This window comes from Eptatretus burgeri, chromosome 3, assembly GCF_056783735.1.
Source record: "Eptatretus burgeri isolate ZD-2024b chromosome 3, Ebu_testis_v1, whole genome shotgun sequence".
NCBI lineage: Eukaryota > Metazoa > Chordata > Myxini > Myxiniformes > Myxinidae > Eptatretus > Eptatretus burgeri.
Window position 1 is genome coordinate 126,255,043 of NC_140963.1, and position 22,500 is coordinate 126,277,542.

The 22,500-nt window shown below is 41.1% G+C and overlaps 1 protein-coding gene across 3 annotated transcripts in view; it reads left to right on the forward strand.

Moving 5' to 3' along the window:
* Positions 1 to 22,500, forward strand: part of LOC147030931 (dmX-like protein 2) — a 504,858-nt gene that overhangs the window by 201,670 nt on the left and 280,688 nt on the right. For all 3 annotated transcript variants that reach the window (XM_085875495.1, XM_085875494.1, XM_085875496.1), the window contains 3 exons: positions 3,897 to 4,019; positions 19,816 to 19,995; positions 20,439 to 20,563. In XM_085875495.1, the coding sequence (XP_085731621.1) occupies positions 3,897 to 4,019; positions 19,816 to 19,995; positions 20,439 to 20,563 (428 nt within the window). The remainder of the gene's footprint in view (positions 1 to 3,896; positions 4,020 to 19,815; positions 19,996 to 20,438; positions 20,564 to 22,500) is intronic.

Below are 22,500 nucleotides of genomic sequence, written 5' to 3' on the forward strand. Positions count from 1 at the left end.
GATGCGATGGTTGCGAGAGCCAGTCGTGATGGTAAAGGTCGTGGCTGTTGGCGTTGTTGTTGTTGTTGTGAAGCGGCGTTGCGGTTGGTGGTTGTTGTGTGATGGCGGTTGAGACGTGGTTGGTTCAAAATAAAGATAGAACGGAAAAACGGCGATCTTAAAGGGTCGCAGCCCGAATGAATCGCATTTATTCCCTCGAAAGAACGGGTTTGGGGCTAACTACACATGTACTTACAGAGATATCTCACCTACGGGACCTGAATGGTGGTTTGCGAATTTCCTCAACCACAACAATATATATATACATATATATATATATATATATATATATATATATATATATATATATATATATATATATATATACATATATACATATATACATATATACATATATACATATATATATATATATATATATATACATATATATATATATATATATATATATATATATATATATATACATATATATATATACATATATATATATATATATATATATATATACATATATATATATATATATATACATTATATATATACATATATATACATATATATATATATATATATACATATATATAAATATATATATATATATAGATATATATACATATATATATACATATATATATATATATATATATATAGATATATATATATATATATATATATACAGTCAAGCCGGGCGTAGTGGCGTGCGCCTGTAATCCGGCTACTCGGAGGCTTGGGTTGGAGGATCGCTTGAGGACGGGGTCTCTGCACTGGGCAGGGTGGAGAGCAGCCTGGAATCATGGCGAAACCCAAATCCTGATCCCTGTGTCGTAAGAGGCGACCAGGGTTGCGTCAGGAAGGGCATCCGGCGTAAAACCTGTGCCAAATCAGTATGCGGATCATAACGGATGATCCGCTGTGGCGACCCCTAACGGGAGCAGCCGAAAGATGAACAACATATCCATATACAGTCAACCCCCGCTTTATCGCTGTTCACCTCTCGCTCCCCCGGTTCATCGTGGGTTTTCCCTTGGAACGTAACTATTTTTTTTCTGCGGATTCCCCCGGTACATCACGGTAATAATATATAAAATATAAATTATTTAAGCAATAAATTATATCGCGTGGTGCTCGACCAGTCACACAATGCACGAGACAAAGTTTCGCTTGTGAACTTCGAATATTTTCCACGTTTTTTCTCCAAGCCCCACGATGCTGCCCAAACGCCCTGCACCTTCGAAGGCTTGTGGCAAGGAACTGAAGCGCCAGAGGAAGGTCCTGACGCTCCAGGAGAAGGTGAAGGTGCTCGATATATGCTTCTGGAAGGAAAAAGGTTTGCCGCCGTTGGACGAGCACTGCTCGTACCCAGCACCTCAAAACTGACTAGACCAGACGAGTCGATCTCCAGCACCTCAAACCCAATCACTGCCAAACCGACCAGACTAGACGAGTCGATCTCCGGCACCTCAAACCCAATCACTGCCAAACCGACCAGACCAGACGAGTCGATTTTTGGGGGAGGCATCCATTCATCGCGGATTTTCACTTAGCGCGGGGAGGTTTGGTACCTAACCCCCGCGAGAAACGGGGGATTACTGTATACATATATATATATATATATATATATATATATATATATATATATATATATATATATATATATATATATATATATATATATATATATATATATATATACACAATGGGTTATTTTTAGATCCTCATTGAGGATCTCCAAGTCTTACTCACGTTGTTGTTCTGTTTCTTCTTGTGGACTTTTTTGTTTCACAGCCTACAGTTTTCATCGAAACTTCCTGAAACTTGGCATATATACTGTATGTAAAAATACCCTGCGCAGACAGTAACCATCTCCAATTTTGAAAATTCCTCCGAGAAAAAAGTTATGACGTCATAATATCTCCGCTAATGGAAATCGCCTAAAAAATCTCCTAAACTAGGCAAGCTTTTTAAATTCTGTTGGCGGTAATCGAACAGGGCATTAGCAGAGATTAATTACCACACATATGATGCATCACTATGACGTCATATCAATTTTTAAGACGTCATTCCTATTTTTTGACATTTTTTTTCAAAACCTAGAGTTTTCATCGAATCTTCGTGAAACTTGCCATGAATATGCAGAAAGCCCACGCGCAGGCAGTAACCATCTCCGATTTTGGAAATTCTTCCGAGAAAAAAAGTTGACGTCATCATATCGCTGCGAATGGAAGTCGCCGATATCATTATCTCCGTAACTAGGCAAGCTGTTTGAATTTTGTTTGCAGGAATCAAGTCGGGCATGAGTACAGATAATTTATCGCAAACCTGATACATCACAATGACGTCATATTCGTTTTTATGACGTTCTCATTAAGAGGACGAGGATCTTCGCTCATTTGAGCTTGTTTTTTTTAATTATTTTTGGGAGAAATCGTGGCAGGATTTTGTTTTCTTTATACACCACCCAAATAAAAACTTTATTTTTAAGTCCAGCTTTATTGGTGGAGCCATGTTATGAGAACATTCATGAAAAACTTAATTATGTATGCAAATTCTAGGACCAGTTCTCCAGGTTTGTTGTGGGGATGAGACCAGGGAGGAAGGTGTGTTCAGTTCCCAAGCAGCTACCGATCGCTTGCCAAAGCAGACATTCCTTATATTTCTATTTTGTAATAAGTGCGTAATTTCGATTTTAGCCTGTGTTTTCAAGCTGAATAATGTGAAAATACAGAATGTTTTTTGTTCGTCGATGTAATTCAAATTAAGGGATGAGCAATTTGCCGATTTTTGTTTTTTGTTTTTTGTTTTTGAAGTCTGTGTGTGTCTGTGTGTGCGTGCGTGCGCGTGCTTGCCTGTGTAACCCAAACTGTGTGCAGGCATTGGAGAGTGCAATATCGTTTTTGGTTCGGGGTTATGCACACGGGCCTACTGTTTTATAAAGATCCCTTTTGATATTCAATGTCCACGACTGAAATGTGTATGTGGGAAAGTCCCACGTAAATGGTGATGTAATCTGAGATGCAGCATCTTATTCTGACTGCAGAGAGAGAGAGAGAGAGAGAGAGAGATAGAGTGTGAGATCAATCACATATCAATAGCCTGGTGTTGGCTTAGTGGTTAGGGTGGCGGCTTGGGATGCTCGGGTCCTGAGTTCAAGCCCCGTTGGCCGCTGAATTAATACACCAGGGGGTTGACTCAGCCCGTCATCCTTCCGAGGTCGGCAAAATGAGTACCAGTGTGTACTGATGGAGGGGCACTGCATCAATGACACAGTCGCACTTCCAAGAAATGAGAGCTACTCCAGCAGCTAAGCTGCCATACACAAGAAGAAGAATAAGATCACGTGTCAATATCTACCCTACTTTTTAAATAAATAGAGCTTGTATGGCTATAACTATGTCAGGAATATTCACTCGTTCATTGGTCGCAACACTAACCAATCAGGCGTGCACAGTTTTCCCTTCTCGTCGATTGATCACAGCACTGTTTGTGATTACGGTTTGGCGTCTTTATCACACGCTTCACCTCGTGTTACCTCACCTCTCACAGCGGTGATTACAATGTTGGTGATTGGGGTGTGCCGTCTTTATCGTGACTTCCTGGTAATGACTGCATTGATCATGGTGCTATCCTTGACAATTTTATGTTTCATTGACTCCCCACAAACTAAGCGGCCATTCGTATTCAGTGCGCCGATATGGGTACTCCCGCCCGAAGGGAGGTGCCTGCTCGTCTCACAAATTGTTCTTGAACTTTTGGGGGGAAATGTGTTGTTGAGGTTATTTTAAATTGTGGAATTGGGTGGTGTTTCGTAAAAAGGGCTTTCTGTTTTAAGCTGTCTGGAAGGATTTTATGCTTGAGGTACATTGTTTTGGGGGGGTGGGGATTTTTTTTTTCAGGCCTCAACATGGCATCCCAATTCTCTGAAAAGTTTTACTTGGTGTCCATTGAACAGGAAGCAGGTGGCCGAGCAATGCTTCACATGTGGAAACTCCATCTCTGTTCTGTGCAGGCTTTGTCTGGTGAGTTTTCTCGGTGCATCTGCTTTTTTCATGTAAACAAATTAATTAATTCATTGGGTGGTCGCTGGACTACCGTTACTCTCAGGTTTTCCGTCTGTCTGTATGTTTGTATGTAATGGACAGCTCTGGAGGCCAGACGAGTAAACCAATTTTAATGAAACTTGACTGGTAGGTTCATACCAGGATCTTGTTGTATGCTTTTGAGCACCGTTGCTCTGGACGCCACCGTTGCCCAGCAACGGGACTTTGAAATTTTTGAAAAATCCTAAAAAAATTTCGAAAATCAAAAATCGGCTTCCGCACTTTTATGCGCACTATAATCAACCTCTTTGTCAAAAATTTTCAGCCCGATCCGTCAAAAACTGTATGACTAGTATGCAATTATGTAGCGACCACCCATGTCGCCTCCCGGCTTGTCTGTTTATTACTATTTCTATTTATCTATTTCCATTTGTCTATTTCCATTTAATGTGTTTGTTTGTTTGAACATTTCTTTCTCATCTTATCTATATGTATCTGGCAAATGTTTTTACAAATAAATAACTGTGCTTCTGTAGGCATGCTCACGTGTTTGTTTTTACCTTGCGTGCGCAAAGTGAAAAGTGGGGTTAAGTAATTGGTTCACGTCTGTCGTGTCTGCAGACGTCAGTTTATTTACCACGAACAACTTAATTTTCTTGAATGTTGTATTTTGAACACTCATCGGAACATGAATTTGAAAACGAACTTGCAGTTTCGCAGTACTTTGTCTCTGAATTTCTTCTGATCGCATATGCGCAGAGATGAGTGATATATTATTGTTACTCTGTCTGCCTGCCTGGCAGTAAAACAAAATTGAAAATTATTACAAACAGCAGCAATGCCAACCCTCCCGATTTCATCGGGAGGCTTCCGAAAATTCACCCAAACTCCCGCCCTTACGATCACTATCCTTATCCTCCCGAAATTTTGATATTTTTGCACTGTTCACTAATCAGAATGTACTAGTATGAGAATTGAATGAAAAGCATCGTCTGCTACGTAGAGCATGTGGTAACTCCATAACGTTCGCTGCTACCAAATTGTACGTAAAAAATTGCAAATTCAAATGAGGAGCAGCGAAACATTGGGTCTGGATCTCGCTTATGCGATCATGCACTGAGATTTAGTGCATGCGGTATGTGTGCAATACAGTGCATGCGGTATGTATGCACAGTGTATATGCATGCGATACGCTCACTGCATGCAGCTGGGCCCGTACCAGCCCGGCGGTCGCGACCACCGTGCGGTGTTTAATTTAACAGCCGCTAGAGTTCTACGAGTCGCGCTGCAGCTGTGGAACATCGACTTCGAAGTTACCGATGCTTCAAGCCCTCGATGTTGATTACGAAATGGCAGAAAAGAAGCTTACGAAGACCAAGAAATGGTCTCAGAAGTACAAGACCGAATACAGTCTCCAATACCCGTGTATTCGAAAGTCTGAGAGGAATTCATCATGCGTATTGTACAGTATGCAGCGTTGATATTTCAGTTGAGCACGGAGGTCGCGATGATATTCGGAAGCACGTTGGAAGCAAACGGCACACAGACATTGCAAAGGAGAGATCTTCGAGCACGAGTACCGGTACACTTCTGAATTATTTCACCAAACAAGGGACAAGCGAGGAAGAGGATGTTACCCGAGCGGAACTTCTCTTTAGTGGATTTATTGTGGAACATAACTTGCCCATATCAGTCTCAGATCATGCTGGACCTCTATTTCAAAAGATGTTTCCAGATTCAAAAGTTGCTTCAAAGTATGGATGTGCAAGAACAAAAACTTGCAAGATGTGCAAGATGTGCAAGAACAAAAAAAAAAAATAATAAAAAAAAATAAAAACAAGAACAAAAAGCAAGAAAAAAAAAAGAAAAAAAAAAAAGAACAAGAACAAAGAAGAAAAAAAGAACACTGGTCAACAATTTTTTACTTTCTGAATGTTGTCTAGATTTCTACAAGTGAATTAGGGTATTCTGGCACTGCTGAATCAGGAAATGGCATCCGTTTCTCTCCATCAGGTCAGGTTTTTGTGCTAAGTTGATTTGAAAAAATCAGATCTTGTGACAAAATCAATTACATTTTTGTGGCATTATCAGCTGATTTTTGTCAACACATATCATCCTAAACATGTTTTTAAGAAAAAAAATGTTTTGCCAACAACATTTATTGATTACATGATAGAAACATCGATTACTGTCATCTAAATGGTGGGCATTGATAAAAGGTAAGTACAAGTAAATTGCATGTTGCGTCACCACTGTAAAAACTTCAGGGCTTGAACTTCCGTTTCTTCGAACTCCTGGAATGTTCAGCGGCAGGGAGGTCTCTCTTCAGATTCCAACAGTAGTCAGCCATCATGACTGCGTCCCAGCGACCCTGATACCTGGTCTCCATCTCCTTCATGTCCTGATGGAATCTCTCCCCCTGCTCGTCACTCATTGAACCCAGGTTCTCAGGAAACAGGTTCATATGTGAAAATAGGTAGTGCATCTTGATGCTCATGTTGCAGCCCAGGTTTCTGAAAGCAGTCAGCATGTTGTTGACAAGTTCTGCGTAGTTTCTGGCCTTATTGTTGCCAAAAAAGTTATTCACTATAAAAACAAATGTCTTCCACGCTTCCAGTTCCACTTCGTTCATTGAGTTTTTGAACTCTGGATCTCTGATGAGCTGACGGATCTGAGAACCATCAAAGATGCCAACTTTCAACTTCTCCATGGTCAATCCTGGAAAAGCCTGGCACAAGTAAGTGAAGCAGTCACCATCTTTGTCCAGAGCCTTGCAGTGAACTGCTTGATTAAGCCGAGCTTGATGTGCAGCGGTGGGAAGAGTATTCTGTCTCTGTCCACCAGAGGGTCGTTGATGACGTTCCTTTCTTTGCATGGCACCAATTCCTCCCGCACAGGCCAGTCCTTCTTCGTGTAATGCTGAGCACGGTCCCTACTATCCCACATGCACAGAAAACATGGGTACTTGGTGAAGCCAGACTGTTGTCCCAACAAAAAGTTCACCATCTTCAGGTCAACACAAATAAACCACTTATGCTGATCATAACCAATTTTCTCCAGCACGTACTTCACCGCTTCATACTTCTCCTTCAGTGTAGTCGAGTGAGCGATGGGTACAGAGGCAAACTGGTTGCCGTTGTGTAGCAGAACACATTTCAGTGATCGCTTGCTGCTGTCAATGAACAGTCTCCAATCTTTGGGTTCGTACTGTGGCACTCCAAGCTTGAGCAGAAGCGCATGTCATAAATTGGCGCATGTAGGTATTGTACATTCTTCAGAGTTCGTTATTTCAAGAAATACAACTTTTTTGTATCACATTATTACAAATCTGCCCCATTAACTTTAGTTTTGATCCACGAACTTTATGCTTTGCCTCACCAATTTTTGGAAGATTTTGAGGTTTTATGACTTCAAACTGATCCCTTTTCGACATAATCACCCAGAACTATCGTACCTGAATACTTCTTGTCATTAAAATAATTATTTCCAATCAAAACAATTATTTGACATGACATTTACCCCACCAACTTCTTCTAAAATGCTCCACACATGCGTACATGTGAACAAAAATGTAAAAAAACGACATGTGGCCATATCTCAAAAACTTGACCTGATTGAACAAAACTAATGTGAGTTTTGGATTCAGCGCATCAGATTCGTCCTAAATCAGCTTAAAAATGCAGACAACAAATTTGTTGTTGACCAGTGTAATTGGTGAGTTGTCAAATGTTACTGCTTCATCTATTGCCGATATTGCTAGACTAGCTCCATTTAGCCTAGCTCCAGGCGGTAGCAATGACAGTGGTGAGGCCCAGCTTCATATCCTGTCCTGATTTCGTACTATGACAACAGTGCTGGGATTGTGAAGCAAGGTTTGCTAAGTTTTGCCTGCGTGCAAACAAGATTCCACTGGAGAAAACATTTTCAAACTGCTTGATCATGAGTTCAGTGACAGGAAAATTCCATTGGAAATTGTGTTTCCTTTGTGCTGATAATGCCTCTGTCATGGTGGGCAAGCACAAAGGTCGCTGCTTATATCCACAAACAAAATCCAGAGTGCTACATCATGGGATGCCCTTGCCATATGATGCACAATACGGCCAAGAAGGCGGCTCAGGCCTTACCCATTGAATTAGATGACTTTCTCATCGATATTTACTACTACTTGGACAAAAGTAGTAAACGCGTCAAAGGAGTGAAAGCACTGCAAGAACTCTGTGATGCCCCGACACACAAGATTCTGAAGCATGTCGCAACAAGGTGGCTGTCCCTTGGTCAGTGCCTAGACAGGCTGATTGAACAGTGGGAGCCACTTCGCCTCTTCTTCAAAGAAGAAGTACGAAGAAAAATGCAACCAACTGTAGCCAAGACTCTAACAACGAGCAAGAAGGACGGCACTGTATCTACTGCCAGTACTGGCACTGCAGGATCAAGCACTCGTGGAGCAGCATTCACCACTACCACTGCAGTATCTGCTGCGAAGAAGACAGCAGGGACAGCACCAAAACCAATGCTGAGAGCAGGGAGCATCACCGGCCCTTCATCACGTTCATCTACAAAGCAGATTCCTTCAGAGTCGAGAAAGACTGTGATAGTCCCATCTACAGGCAAAGAAGGACCCAAGTTAAGTTCTGCTTTTGCCAAATCACTTGATAGAAGCTCAGCAAAACCTTCGAATCAGAGGTCTTCTTCCTTGGCTGCACCTACCTCAAGCTCTCTCCTCAAACGTAAAATTGGATCTGGTACTACGAGTCTGACCTCTTCTGCTGGCAGTAAACGCAAGTGTGATCGCCCTGCGGCTAAAGTGTACTACGAGTTCTACAACTAAAGCGCATCTTCCTCAAACACTGTGCAGGAATCTAGAGAAAAACGTGTCAACAGGATGTTCTTTGTCTCCACAAACAAAAATCTATTGTTTCTTCCTTCGATATGCTAACAAGCTTTTTGAGAAGGGGAATCTTCTGCTCCAAAGAGACGAACCCTGTATTCATCTCCTGCACGGAGAATTGAATGGTCTTCTGAAAGATATCTTCGTATGGTTTTGAAACCATCGGTGTCATCGGTTGCTCTGGTAAATGTACCCTTCTCTGACAGAAATCATCAGAAGAATGATGAGGACCTCATGATTGGGAACGATGCCAAACTGTATATAAGGGAACAAAGGTCTCAAGAAATCCACCTTCACTCTGAGTGAGTCAGACATCCAAGGTTTCTTCAGTGCAGTTCGCTCATATTATGTGAAAGCCTGCAATTACATCTTCAAAACCTGGCAGCTAGATGATGAATTAGCCAAGCATGCTCAGGTGCTGGATGTTAAGCTACACCAAGTGGGGTTTGACTGTGTGGAGTTTTCATCAAGAAATTCCCCTGTCTGTTCAGTGGCGGTGATAGTGACATAGACAGTCTTGAGAGTGAATTCGCTCACTACCAGGCAGACGCCTCCATAGCTACAATTGCTACTGAGACAGTGAGAGTGGATGAGCAGTGGCATCGGATTTCACAGCTCACAGATCCCTCCACTGGTGCCAAGAGTATCCTAATTTGAGCAAAGTGATGAAGGAATCTTGGTCATTCCTCATTCGAACGCATCATGTGAAGCGGGCACTCAGCCTTGTACGCAACAATCATACTGAATTTCGTCCCAATTTGAGTGTCAAAACCCTGGAAGCTCTCTTAATTGAAAAACTAGCTCATAACACCCCTTGCTACCAGAGAGAATACAGCAAAGACATAATCAGAAGGGCTAAAAGAGCCACACAGCTGTCACTCAGCAAAGCTGCCATGGAAAAAGCAAGCAGCAGTAGTACCAGCCAGTAAGGTAAGAAAAATATTGCTTCTTTTGTGCTTTTTGTTAATCTTTGATTGTCCCCTAACTTACTAATATTAACATACATGTAACATTAAAAGTGCACAATTTTCCCCTTTTTTTTGTTCAAAAAGTGGGAATTCTTAACATGTTAAATGCTCCAAAATAGGGCTCAGAGGGCACTAGAGAGCGTCTAGAACCCCAGAGCTTCCAGGGCCCTAAGGCGGGCCCTGGACCCCGCCGCAAGGGTCGAGCGCTCCGCGCTCGAGATGTGCGCTTTGCGCACATTATTTGGTGTCGGTTGAAAATCCTCCCTAATTCTGATTTCCAAAAGTTGGCATCTCTGAAACAGGAAACTTACTGTTTTTAAGGATGTCATAAAGGACACAAGCAACAGGCAAGAATAACTCATGTAATGTGTTTAATTAGGTGTCATAAAAGATGCTGTATCAGTGGAAGTAAACTTTCAAAAAAAAATTCGACAACCTTTAACATCTTTATTTTATTTCAATTTCATTATATAGTTGAACATTGTAGAACACAAATTGCCTTATCGGCACTTTCAAAAACTTTCAGTTGAGTAGTACTTGGACAAAATATTACCGAATTTTAGCTCCTCTCGACCAATCAAATTTTCCGCTCCCAGACCCTGCCCATGTTTTTAGCGGTATCACTGTGAGGTGGATTTTATTTATTTTTATTTTTTAAATCAAGACGGCATGGGGAAAGGTGTTCGATTAATTATCCACTTTGTTTTGTTTTTGTTAGCCATGTCTGCATCTGCAACAATTTTTTTTTTTGTGTTTTCAAACTGAGATATTTGCTTTTTATTTTTCGATGTGCAATGAGTGTTAACACGTGTATGTTGAGAATTACCATTTAAACAATTATTGTCATTATTTTTGGGTTCGCAGGTCATTGAATTATTGATTGTACAGACGTATTTTTTTCTCTGCCATCACAGAGGTCAGGCAGAACACATTCCTACCTTTACGCAAACATAATTTATACTTGGAGCATTGCCAATGTGGGATTGTACATCAATCCATGAAGTCAGTTTGCTGATAAATGATGACAAAATATAATATTTCTTCGAATTATCCGTTGGAGATCTGTTTTCTCGGAAATGCCGTATATTCTCAAAACTTGCCATTGCCCTTTCTGCCGAATGCTGATCGAAAACCCCGTTTGAAATCTGTGAAGATTTGTTGAGTACCAGGTTCTGCAGCATTACATATTGTTATGTGGAAGGGAGGCAGGCTTGGAGCAAGGTATTATGTACACATTTAGGACACGGGGGGGACCAAAAAATGAAAGTCATTGTATGATTAAGTTTTGCATATCATTTGTTAGCCAACATCATGGGGATTCGGGATCTATTTGGGCAGAGCTTAATTCTTCCCCTTTCTATTGCTCTGACAGGGTCAAAGTTGGTTATCAATTATCTGTATCAAGGAACCACTCATATCATTCTAAAATTGGTCTGATGGCTTAGATATGTATTATACACGAATTGGAAACCACAAATATGGAGAATATTTGGTTTACCTGATATTTTACCTTGAGCAAAGAGGTCAAGGTCATATGAAATTCTCAAATAGATCAATGTTCATTCATGTCAGAAATATATATTCACATAAACTCAACCAAAGAAATACATGCTGTGATGAACCAAACTAACATCTTAGGATTAAAAGTGCAGATTTCTTAAAAACGTTACGTACTTCCTAACGACCTTTGATGTTCTGTATACTGAACACAAACTGGCCTTTGGTATTGATTTTTATATCATAGGGCCATCTTGGTAAACTTATTCTCTGGTTATAAAATCAAGCTTATAGCTACCAGTAATTTTGTAGCAGCTTGGTAAATGCAATTTGTTACGTACTTCCTAACATTTTTGACCAAATCATGGAAGTGAACCTAAAAACTGGTATGTAGTAATGATCCATGTTGAAACTTGCCATTTTAAATCATCACTTTATGCAGAAGTAAATTGCTATTTAAGATGTTCTATCAGATGCATTTCAAATTTCTGGAATAAGATTTTGTAAGCTTCACTCTGACTGGGGGAAATTTTGCAAAATCTGAGATTTTACACCTTTGAAGGTGCCAACATATGCAGAAGGTCATAAGAAATGTAGTTTCGAGGAATTGTTCTATTCTTATGTATAATGATATATATCAAACAAAAAATGCATTTTCAACCATTTTGGACAGCATATACAATCATACATGTAACATTTATAAAAAAAATGAGCTATAAAAATGGAAAAAATTGCCTGTGTTTGGATTAAAAAAAAAACCCGTATCTTGCCAAAAGGTGACCACGTGTGACTTCTTTAAGGTCACACTGAGGTGAACAGAGCTGCTATCCACCAGGAGCGACTCCTTGAGGAATATCTGCCGACGAGAGATTCCGATGAGAATCGTTCTGGAGTAACCATGAAAAATATGTGTTTGCCTCATAACGTCACCAAATGACGTCATAATGGCTCAAGCTTGACATATCTCGAAAGCACTCATTGAGGTGTTCAATTTGAGGTACTACACGATATGGTTCCTAAAACTTGAAAATTTGACCTTGGGGACAAATATGTTTGACCTGAGACGCTAACCATGAAGGTCAAGGCTAATCGCCACCAAAAATTAATCACCTGAGCGCCAGACCATGAGCTATATTCCCATGAAGTTTGAAGATGATCCGATCAAAATTACTCAAAAAATAGGGGTTTCGTCGACTCCCCTGATTTGCGACAGTGACCTTGACCTTTGACCTTGACCTTCAAAATTTTATGCGCTGAAAGGGACCTCTATCGGCCTCTGATATGCGAAGTTACAAAAATTTCCAATGATAACTGTGCTCTGCAGAATTTTTTATACGTGATTACAGACAAAAAAAAAACATACAAGCTGACTAACATATCTTGCAAAAACTTCGTTTTGGCAAGATAAAAACATGCTTTGTAAGCAACTATATCCATAGGACCCATAGCAAAGTATACATTTTCTGAAAGCACAGACACTTGGGCATTATATAACATGAAGATTGTTTATCTTCTTAAAACTGGGTTCAATTTCTAAGCTTTCTCCTTATTTAGGACCACAGTGTACACAATACCATGCTTCAAGCCGGCATCCATATCTGGAATGTGGTCAGAATAGTATGGACCATGTGTTTGAGTATAGCAGTATTACTCTTGCATTAGCTATCTGTCAAGAGCAGGTCATATGATAAAAACATGAACCGAAGAGGTGGTGATTGTAAACCTTACAAGTCTGGAGACGGCAATGGTTCACGAGCGGTATTTGACGATGTAGATTGTTTCAGAAGTCAAGGATGAGACAATGTGATAATTTTTGACCAAGTTATAAAAATGATCAACATGATGTGGTACGAGTGACAGGTTATTAGCTGCAAAATGTCAAAAACTCGGTTTCGTTCAACAACATTCAAAATTTGACCTTTGCATAACCTTTAAAGGTCACAAAACAATGTTGTGGACATTAAAATAAGGAAACAGGATACGTGCTATAGCTTATTGGAGTTCGTTCGTCGAAGAAGGTCAAAAACCCGGTTTGATTCCCACAACTTTGAAAATTTGACCTTTGTGAACTTTAAAGGTCAAAGGTCAGGGATTATAACCTTTGGTGCAAAACTTCCTCTGGACAATTCCAGGAACAATACATCGTCATATAGGCTTTATGGAATTTCGCACTACTCGGATTATCCATACTTTGATGAAATCAGCGTAAAAACAAACTTGAAAGGGGCGCCACGGGCAAGGTGTTCGAGATAGAGCAAAATGGTTTCAAGTCTTTTGGTGGGGAATGACGTCAAGATTATGCATAAAAAGTATTGTCATCCTAGCTCTCTCAAAGTTTGGGCGGTCGGATGATTTTTATGTAAAAATTCGCAATTTTCTAAGTTCGTGACCTTGTGACCTTGACCTTGGAACGAAAATCAAAAATCGAGCTCTGTGAGGCGATGCATGTGCCATTGGGCTAACCAAATACCGAAACCCTGCCAGATTCGACAAACCCCGAGGAGAAGATGTAACTTGAAATCGGCTACCCCTGAAAAACACGTTTTTTTTGGGCGTGGCTCCACCCATAATGAGCGCAGCATGCCCATTCTCAGGAAAACACAACTCGATCATGATATAAACCTCCTACCCAAATTTTATCAGGATGGGATCAAAACCCATGGAGCTGTGCTCGGGACAGACAGACAGACACCCATTACGAATATAGTAGTCACTTACTAACTCATGAACCAATAAAACTAAAGAGTTCACAGAACACGATACTGCATGCAATGTAGGGGATGGTAATTTCAACTGCAATGCCAGGCATAAACACAAAAATAGGACCACTGGACCTTTAACTTATCTCGGCCCTTTCCTAATGTTATAACTCAAATCTGGGAGCATTCTGACTTGTGGGTCTGGAGAAGAAGATTTTTGAAGGAATTTATGCGACCACCATTTTGACATACATCTGGTTACGTGATCGGAATTGCCTGCACAATGTAATATCACCACCCTGTCCTAATGTTGCAACCCAAATTTGGTCGCATTTGGACTGGTGGGTCTGGAGAAGAAGATTTTTGAAGGAATTTCCTAAGTCTGCCATTTTGACATACTTCAAGTCATGTGACCTGAACGAGCTTTGCAATCCCCGTCACCAGTCTGGAGTGGACTGTTGCTGCCAAATCTCAGCTGGATCCCGCGGTTTGGCTGGAGAAATTGAAATAGGATGACGGATGGACGGTGCACGATGACAATAACCTATCCTGAATTCCAATTCCAGATAAGCTAAAAACCACAGCCAGGGAAATTCCACCCAATCCCTCCCAACCACCCCCCCCCCCCAATCAAATCGCACCATGGGTGTGGGTTCAAGGAGTGGGAGGCATGGGGCAAGTAGAAAGAGAAGAAAACAAAAGAACCTGGGAGTTTGATGATGTAATTTTGTGGGGGAGATGGCGGGATGAAAGTGTTGTTTTCCCCGAGATATGTGCAACGTCACCAAACACCCACCTGCCATCCTCCCATCACCCCCACCTCTTCTGCTCCATCCCTACTTTTCATTTTTCTGCCTTTGTGCTCTTCCTCCTCTTTTTCTGTGTTCCCACCTCATCCCTTCTCATTTCACCTTTAAGTAATATGCAGTCGACTCGTTAAGACGAATGCTCTTTGCAGCGAGTTTTTCATTTTGCAATGATCTTATCGAAGTTTGTCTCAGTTTTTGTTTTATTTTGAAAGCCTCTTTCTTGTTTTACAATATTCTAATTTGGCATACACCTTAATTTGTACAAGTTGAAGGCCACTCAGTAGTGAAAATATATCTCTGAGGCACTGCTCAAAGACTCTCCAATTGGTTGTGATTTGTGATTTTTTTTTCACGATTCTGTGATCACGAGATTTTTTTTGAGCAGTGTCCCAACCTTACTTGGTTATTATCCCCCACTCTTTTTGGAGAAAATAATAATAATGGGGGGCGGGGGGGGTATTGTCATTGGCTCTGTCTGTCTGTCTGTTCGTCCGTCACGCTATCTTCTCCAAAACGTTTGGGCAGAAATTCACCAAACTTGGTAGTTATGATCACCACATGGCAAGAAGGTGCAAGAGCAGTGCCCTTTTTAGCCCCACTTCCTGGGGCAGGGTCAAAAGGTCAAATACCAAAAAATGCAATTATGGGAACATTTCAAAACATTTTTAAATGAAACTTTTAATATGCAATCAACATTGGGAGACACATGAAATATGTAACGATTTTTGGCTTTAACCCACGGTCCATGCCCTCGGGGTTCGGGACTTCGGGTTACAGGGGTCCAAATGGGAAAAAAAAATATTGAACTCAAAATTTCATATTGGGTCATTCCTGGTGGAACTTTTTTTTCCCCTATGTTTCAACTTTGCTTTTGGTGGGAAGCATGGGGATTTGTGATGGTTCGCTTTCGTTTTCCAACTTGTATTTGTGACTGTCACAACTTGTTTCCTGTCAGACTTGTTTATTCTTCACCTATTCTATTACCTCCGCCACCGAAGGTGAAGGAGGTTACGTTTTCACCTCTTTCTGTCTGTCTGTTTGTGTACAGGATGTATCAAAAAGTTGTGGACGGATCTGGGTCAAATTTTGTGGACATGTTCGGTGTGTGACAAGGACGAACTGATTACATTTTGATGAAGATCCCGATCCAGATGCTTGAAATTTTAAAAGTGATTCTTAACCATCGAGAGATAGGGCCAAAAACGATGTATGGGGTATTCCATGTCAAGTGTACACACCCTCCTGACACTAATACCTCATTTTCTCCCCATATGTTAGTTATTTATTCACTTGGGTGAAAAACTCAAAATACCAACTTTTAGACCTGTGGGCCCATCAAGGTCAATTTTAAGACCCCCCCCCCCCAAATTTGGGCGCCCCCGGCTGCCCCACAATATTCCAGAGGCCATATCACAGGTTTTCGTGGTCCGATTTGGCTGATCTTGGTATCAAAATGCTCGTAAAAGCGGGATCTTTCGAATTGCATAAAGTAAAATCACTCCGAAACAGTAATTCAAAAAGTTGTAGTTTGGGGTGCCCTTTGACCTTGGGCCCCCGCTCCCCAGCCAAACCGATGGTCCCGATTTTTTTCGTGTGAGAATACCCCTTCACATACTCCAACACCTCAGCATCAATGAAAATGGGATATCAATGGGTTCGTCACGCAATCATCACACAATCAAATATTGTTCATCACACAATCAAATATTGTTCATCACACAATCAAATATTGTGTGATGATGGTTTTATTGTTCGGGGTCTCGGGTGCTGGACACATAATACGCCACAATACATAGCACAATATTTGAACACAAGATTTCCAATTTGGCCGTTTTTAACCTTTCTTCCGGATTTCGTTCTTCCTCGTCATACGCCTCTTGGATCCCGTAACCGAACTTCATTTCATTCAAACCATTTTCAGCAAAGGCGAAAAGATCTTTTGGAGAAATAATTTGACTGTTGTAAGGTCTACGCAGGCTCTCACATGTTGCTTCTCGTTTGACTGTACCTCGCACACCATCTGAAGGGCCCTTGCCTTGACTTGTGGCAAAAAAATGCCATTCTGCGTCAATACCATACTCTGATTTGTGACGACATAGGTTTATGAAGGCTTTGCAATTCTTATATTGGCCAGCGCAACCGTCTGAGAAATAGTAAAGTTTCTTTACATTTCCAAAGCTAGATTTCAAGTGTTCAATGAGCATTCTTTGGAAGAGGTGGATTGAGACAACGTCATGAGTATTGCATTCTGATATAATCGTGAACGAATCATGGTTTAATTTGCCATCGTCCGATTTGAAATGGTAAACCCAGCGGTGAATTGTCGCTTGAGAGCAGTTCCAATGGAATCCTTGGGCCGCATCCTGTACGACAAACGAATAGTTCTCTGAGAACTCTCCAAGAATGACAAATTCTCCTTCACCGATTTCATCTTTCTTATTTTTCAGAAACTGAGATTGGGCCTTGGCAATGAAGTCGTGTCTCACTAATTTCACCGCGCGTTCACAGAATTGATTAATGAATTCTTCCAAAGGCAGGACCATGGAGCTCAGTTCAGATCTATCGGTGGATGCCCACCGTTTAAAATGAATTTCATCAATATCCTCTCGTTCATGAGCACTTTTTAGCTCGCTTTTGAAGTCTTCAATTGATGGGCAACTTTCATAAGTTCTGAAATAACATGCTGGTTGTGCTGGGTTACAAACTATGCATGCTATCACATGATGATAGCTCGGAAGTTCGGCTATCTGTGGCATTTTTGAACCAAACATCATGAGTTTCACATTTTGATGTATCGTACATACACATACACTGTGTGTACCACCTGAACCGGCCAGGACACACTCCGAGGGACGGAGCATGGCGAACTTCGCAAATCCAACTTTCAGGCCAGGGTTCTTCTCTTTGAATTTCTGAAACAGTTCCTTGAGATTGTTTAGTACCAGGCACTTTTGCATTTTGTCTTTTCCATGTTCATTCCTGACCACCACACAGTCCTTTTTTCCCGGCATTATTCGGCTGACTTCATCACTTCGGTAAAATTCGGTTACGGCAGATTTCACTTTGTCAGACAATATTTTACCCTGTTTGGGATTTGGAGACGATAGTATACTTTTATCTTTCTCTAAATATTTGGCTTGCACAGCCATTCTTTGGGAGCAACTGAATTCACTCATCATCCCTCTGATGCTCATATTCCTAGCAAATATTGTAAGGATACGTATTTGCTCTGAACGGCTCAAAGCAACGTATTTTTCTTTCAGGCTTTTGATCACCTCTGGCATGCAGTTTTCATCACATTTTGACGCTGTATTTTGTGTTTTCTGCGCAGTGCTTGGTCCAGCAACTAGTTCTAATTTGTTTCGCAAAGAATCTTCCACTTTACTTCGCTTTTCAGGAACGTACCCTGGGTTCCTTTCCGCCTTTCGTTTGTCGAATGGGCTTTCGCCTATCCTCGATAACGACTGGTTTAATAGGTCAACTTCTGCTTCTCGCTCAAAAACCTCCTCGTCCTCATCTGTCGAAATAGATTCTGCAATGCCTTCGACAGTACCTTCTGATGATAATTTCAAACTGGTCGAAGATGATTCTTCAATACGCTCTGGTGACAACTGAGTTTTTTTTTCTGCATGAAGTACAAAGTCTGTCATCTTTTTTCACCTTTGAAGAAAATTTCATCAACATATCATTTGACACATTGCCAAGATCTTTTCGTTGTTTCGTTTTATGGCAGCTGAACGGATCGCAACAGTATTTTTGGAACTCCTTTCGATCTGCAGTCGCCATGCTTACTGCAAAATATGCAAAAACTGAGATTAGCCCATTTATAACTGAATTCGATGATGGTTATACAAAAAATGTACACTTAAAAATCAATAGACACAAAAGGCAGAATAATTTTTCACAAATGATGCTATATATATGTATATATAATAGTCCAGAGATGATGATTGTCGATTTCAGACATAAAGTCGCCTGCCAGCAGGTGACGTCAGTGGAATGATGACGGCAAACGTCGCCCAATGTCGAATCAAGAATTCGTGATATGTGGACCCCGAACAATAAAACCATCATCACACTTGAACCCATTGAGATCCCATTTTAATTTATGCTGAGGTGTTGGAGTATATGAAGGGGTATTCTCACACGAAAAAATCGGGATCATAGGTTTGGCTGGGGAGCAGGGGCCCAAGGTCAAAGGGCGCCCCAAACTATAACTTTTTGAATTACTGTTTCGGAGTGATTTTACTTTACGCGATTCGAAAGATTTCGCTTTTACGAGCATTTTAATACCAAGATCATCCAAATCGGACCACTACAACCTGTGATATGGCCACTGGAAGATTGTGGGTCAACCGGGGGCACCCAAATTTGGGGGGGGGCTAAAATGGGCTCCCATGGGCCCCCAGGTCTGAAAATTGACACACAATGTTTTACCGTGGATACAAACACTTCCACAAAAAAAAAGTGAAATCTGAGACGATGTGTCAAAATTTTGCTGAAAATTGTAATTGTGTAGACTTGACATGGAACGACTCGTTTTTGCACAATATCTCAAAAGTTGTGGACGGATTCGGACGAAACTTGGCGGACAGGTTGGGTGTGTCTCAAGGACAAATTGATTCGATTGTGGTGAAGATCTGAATCTGGATCTGGATATGAGAATTATTTAATTTATAAAGTCATTCTTCACCATTGAGAGATCGGGCCAAAACGATGTAGTGTTGTGTGGCATGATATTTCAGAAATGTATTGGGCCCGATATGTTCTCATGGATCAGGCATTACGTGGCGGAGGTGTGCGCTCCACCGAGTGTCCTTCCAGTCTTGTGAATGAAATAATTTATTCTTCCACAAATTGATCTTACTCCTTCCCATCTTTGTTGTTTTGTTTTTTTGTTTTTTTTCCTCTTAGGAAACATCCCGCAGAGTCCACATGAGGGGCAGCCACGTGTTATCGGCTCATTACCGCCATCTGCTTCTAGCGTGAATTTGCAGACAGCGAGTCGACTTACACTCACCTCAAATCTGCTTATCAGCACAGAGCTGTCTCTGCCACCCACCATTTCTGTCTTGCACGCCACACCTGCCGCTGGTGAGATGGGCTCTCAAACCATTATTGTCAGCCATTTTGTTCATGGGGTTTGAGGATCATTGCACACTATCGGCATTGGGCATTTGTAAAAGTCAGGTGATTTGTAAAAAGAATGAAATATAAATGTGAAGTTGGAAGGTTTTCATAATTATTTTCGACTTTGCAGATAAAGTTTGTGTGCTCTTTGAGAGGAAATAGCAATGTGAGAGTTTGTTGTGTGTGTTGAGATATGTTAGACCTTCACTATTGCTGCCTGCAAATACCAATTTCAGTCTGGAAATGTCAGAAATTTGAGATGGGGGGGGGGGGGTCACTCCCAGGGTTGGTGGAAGTTGTTGGTCAGATAGTATAAGAAGTGTGCACTGGGAATGAAATGAATGTGAACCAGTTCATTATTTATTTGATATGGCAGGTTAAAATGGCTCATCCTTGCCCTCTACCAGGACATATGAGCTCATCCACCATCTATCCAGCTTGTCTTGCACCTTACCTGTTTGCCACTACCTGCTCAGACAACAGTGTTCGGTTTTGGCGCTGCGTTGCTTTCCAGTCAGAATGTTCCACACAGGTGATGTTAATATAGATTGGTCACAAACATACGCATGGTTTTCTGATGAATTCATTTTTAAATGATCCTATTTTTTTGTGATGGCAGGTTACCTCATTTATACCAGGCTCATCATTGCATTGTCTGTTTAAAGTTCCTTTTCTCATATATTCAAATGTAACCTAAAAACTGTGATTCTGGTACATTACCAGCAAGGAGCACAACAAGCAGGAGCACGCACGCTGCCCTTTGGATGATTCTGTAAAGCTGGCTGTCCCATCTGAATGAAATTTCAAATGTTATCCATCTCACTGGAATCTTTGTGAAAAGCAGTTATGCGCTGGTTCCTTTTTCCTGCTTGAGGTTGTACTGTATACGATTCGTATTGGCTGCAGGAGATAGAAAGGGATGCTGGGATGTGGATGTGGCACAGTAAGAATCAGCCAAGTGGCCTTCACTGGTGCCTTCATGCCTTTTGATTGATTTGAGCCCTTCGTCATGATTGTATAGCTCACTGGTGTGTTGGTGATCAGTTGGCCATGTTTTCCATAAGATATTATTCAGGGAAACTGAGTGGGAACAAGTCTCAAACTGAATGGAGTAGTTTATTTTGAGTGTCATCATAATGGAAAATTGGAATGAACTTGAGAGCAAATGGGGTGAATGAATGAACATTCATTGCCAAAAATCGAACAGTTCTTTTTCTCTTGCCATTTTGTTTTGTTTTTCCAGCCAAACATGTTAATTGGTCTAAATTTAAACTTTGTTTTCAATTTAGGATCCCACATTGCACTAAAGAAGAACAAAGCTGCTGCCCTCTTTGTTTTACAAGCTTGTTTGGCACACTAAGGTTAATCTAATTGATGATGTTCGTTTTGAAATATGAACCACTTTTGGTTGTGGGTGTCATTCGCACTGTAACAGTGGACCGTGGGGTGGACAGGAGATCAAATCTTCCTCAGCAACAGTTGGTCCTGAGAGACCTTCTGCCAGGAAAGCCGAACAGATCTTTTCTTCACTTTCTGATATACAGTAACTCGAACGAGATCTGTTGCTTACAGCCATTTCATCAGTCTGATAGGATGGTTGCTGAGCAATTACACCCAGGACTTACCACTGCGGTTTGAAAAACCTCACCAGGGCTTATCACATCAAGGAGGAGGGGTGGGGTGATTGGCTGGGGTTCGTAGAGCTGGTGAAAATATTTATAAAACACACATGGAGTGATTCCGAAGGGAATGATTTAATGGATTAAAGAGGGGAGAATGGTGGTGGTAAGCTTTGAGACACATTATGGTGGGGAGTGGTCACATTTATCAGCTCCTGAACAAACTTTGAGACATGCCCCATAATTTTGATACAAAAACCACACACTTATGACATGACTAGTCTATTTTACACTCGTTTCCCCCCCCCACCCCCCCCCCCCCCGATCACCGTTCCCACAACGATACGTATTTAAATGCACGTGTACTTGGCTTGGGAACAATTGATAAATACTAATAAAATTTGATGGAAGAGATTTCCCCTCTTTATCTTTTGGATTTAATATGATATTTCTCTCATTTTAATGGCTCGGTTCATTTTCATGCAAATTGCTTGGATTCATCTCCATAATGCTTGCAATAAACCAAATAATTGTCATAATTACTTTTTGAAAAAACAAAGTTCCAGCATTATGCAGTTGAGGGAGGGGTTGGGTGGACACTGGGGACTTCGAGACATTTCAATTGCTTTTTCTCACAATGAAAAGTCACCGTGGGACCATTAAACCCTCAGTGTTTTCCTTATGCTCCCTTGGAGAAGACCATTATGGCCGGGTCTGTATCTTGCTCTGCCGCAGCAAGACTGACTGAGATCGCATCGTACAGATACAGATCGCATCAATTCGGTCTGATTTCGCTCTAAAGGAAATCCGGCAAATGCCGTTTGCAGCTTTTGTAATGAAATTAGTTTGA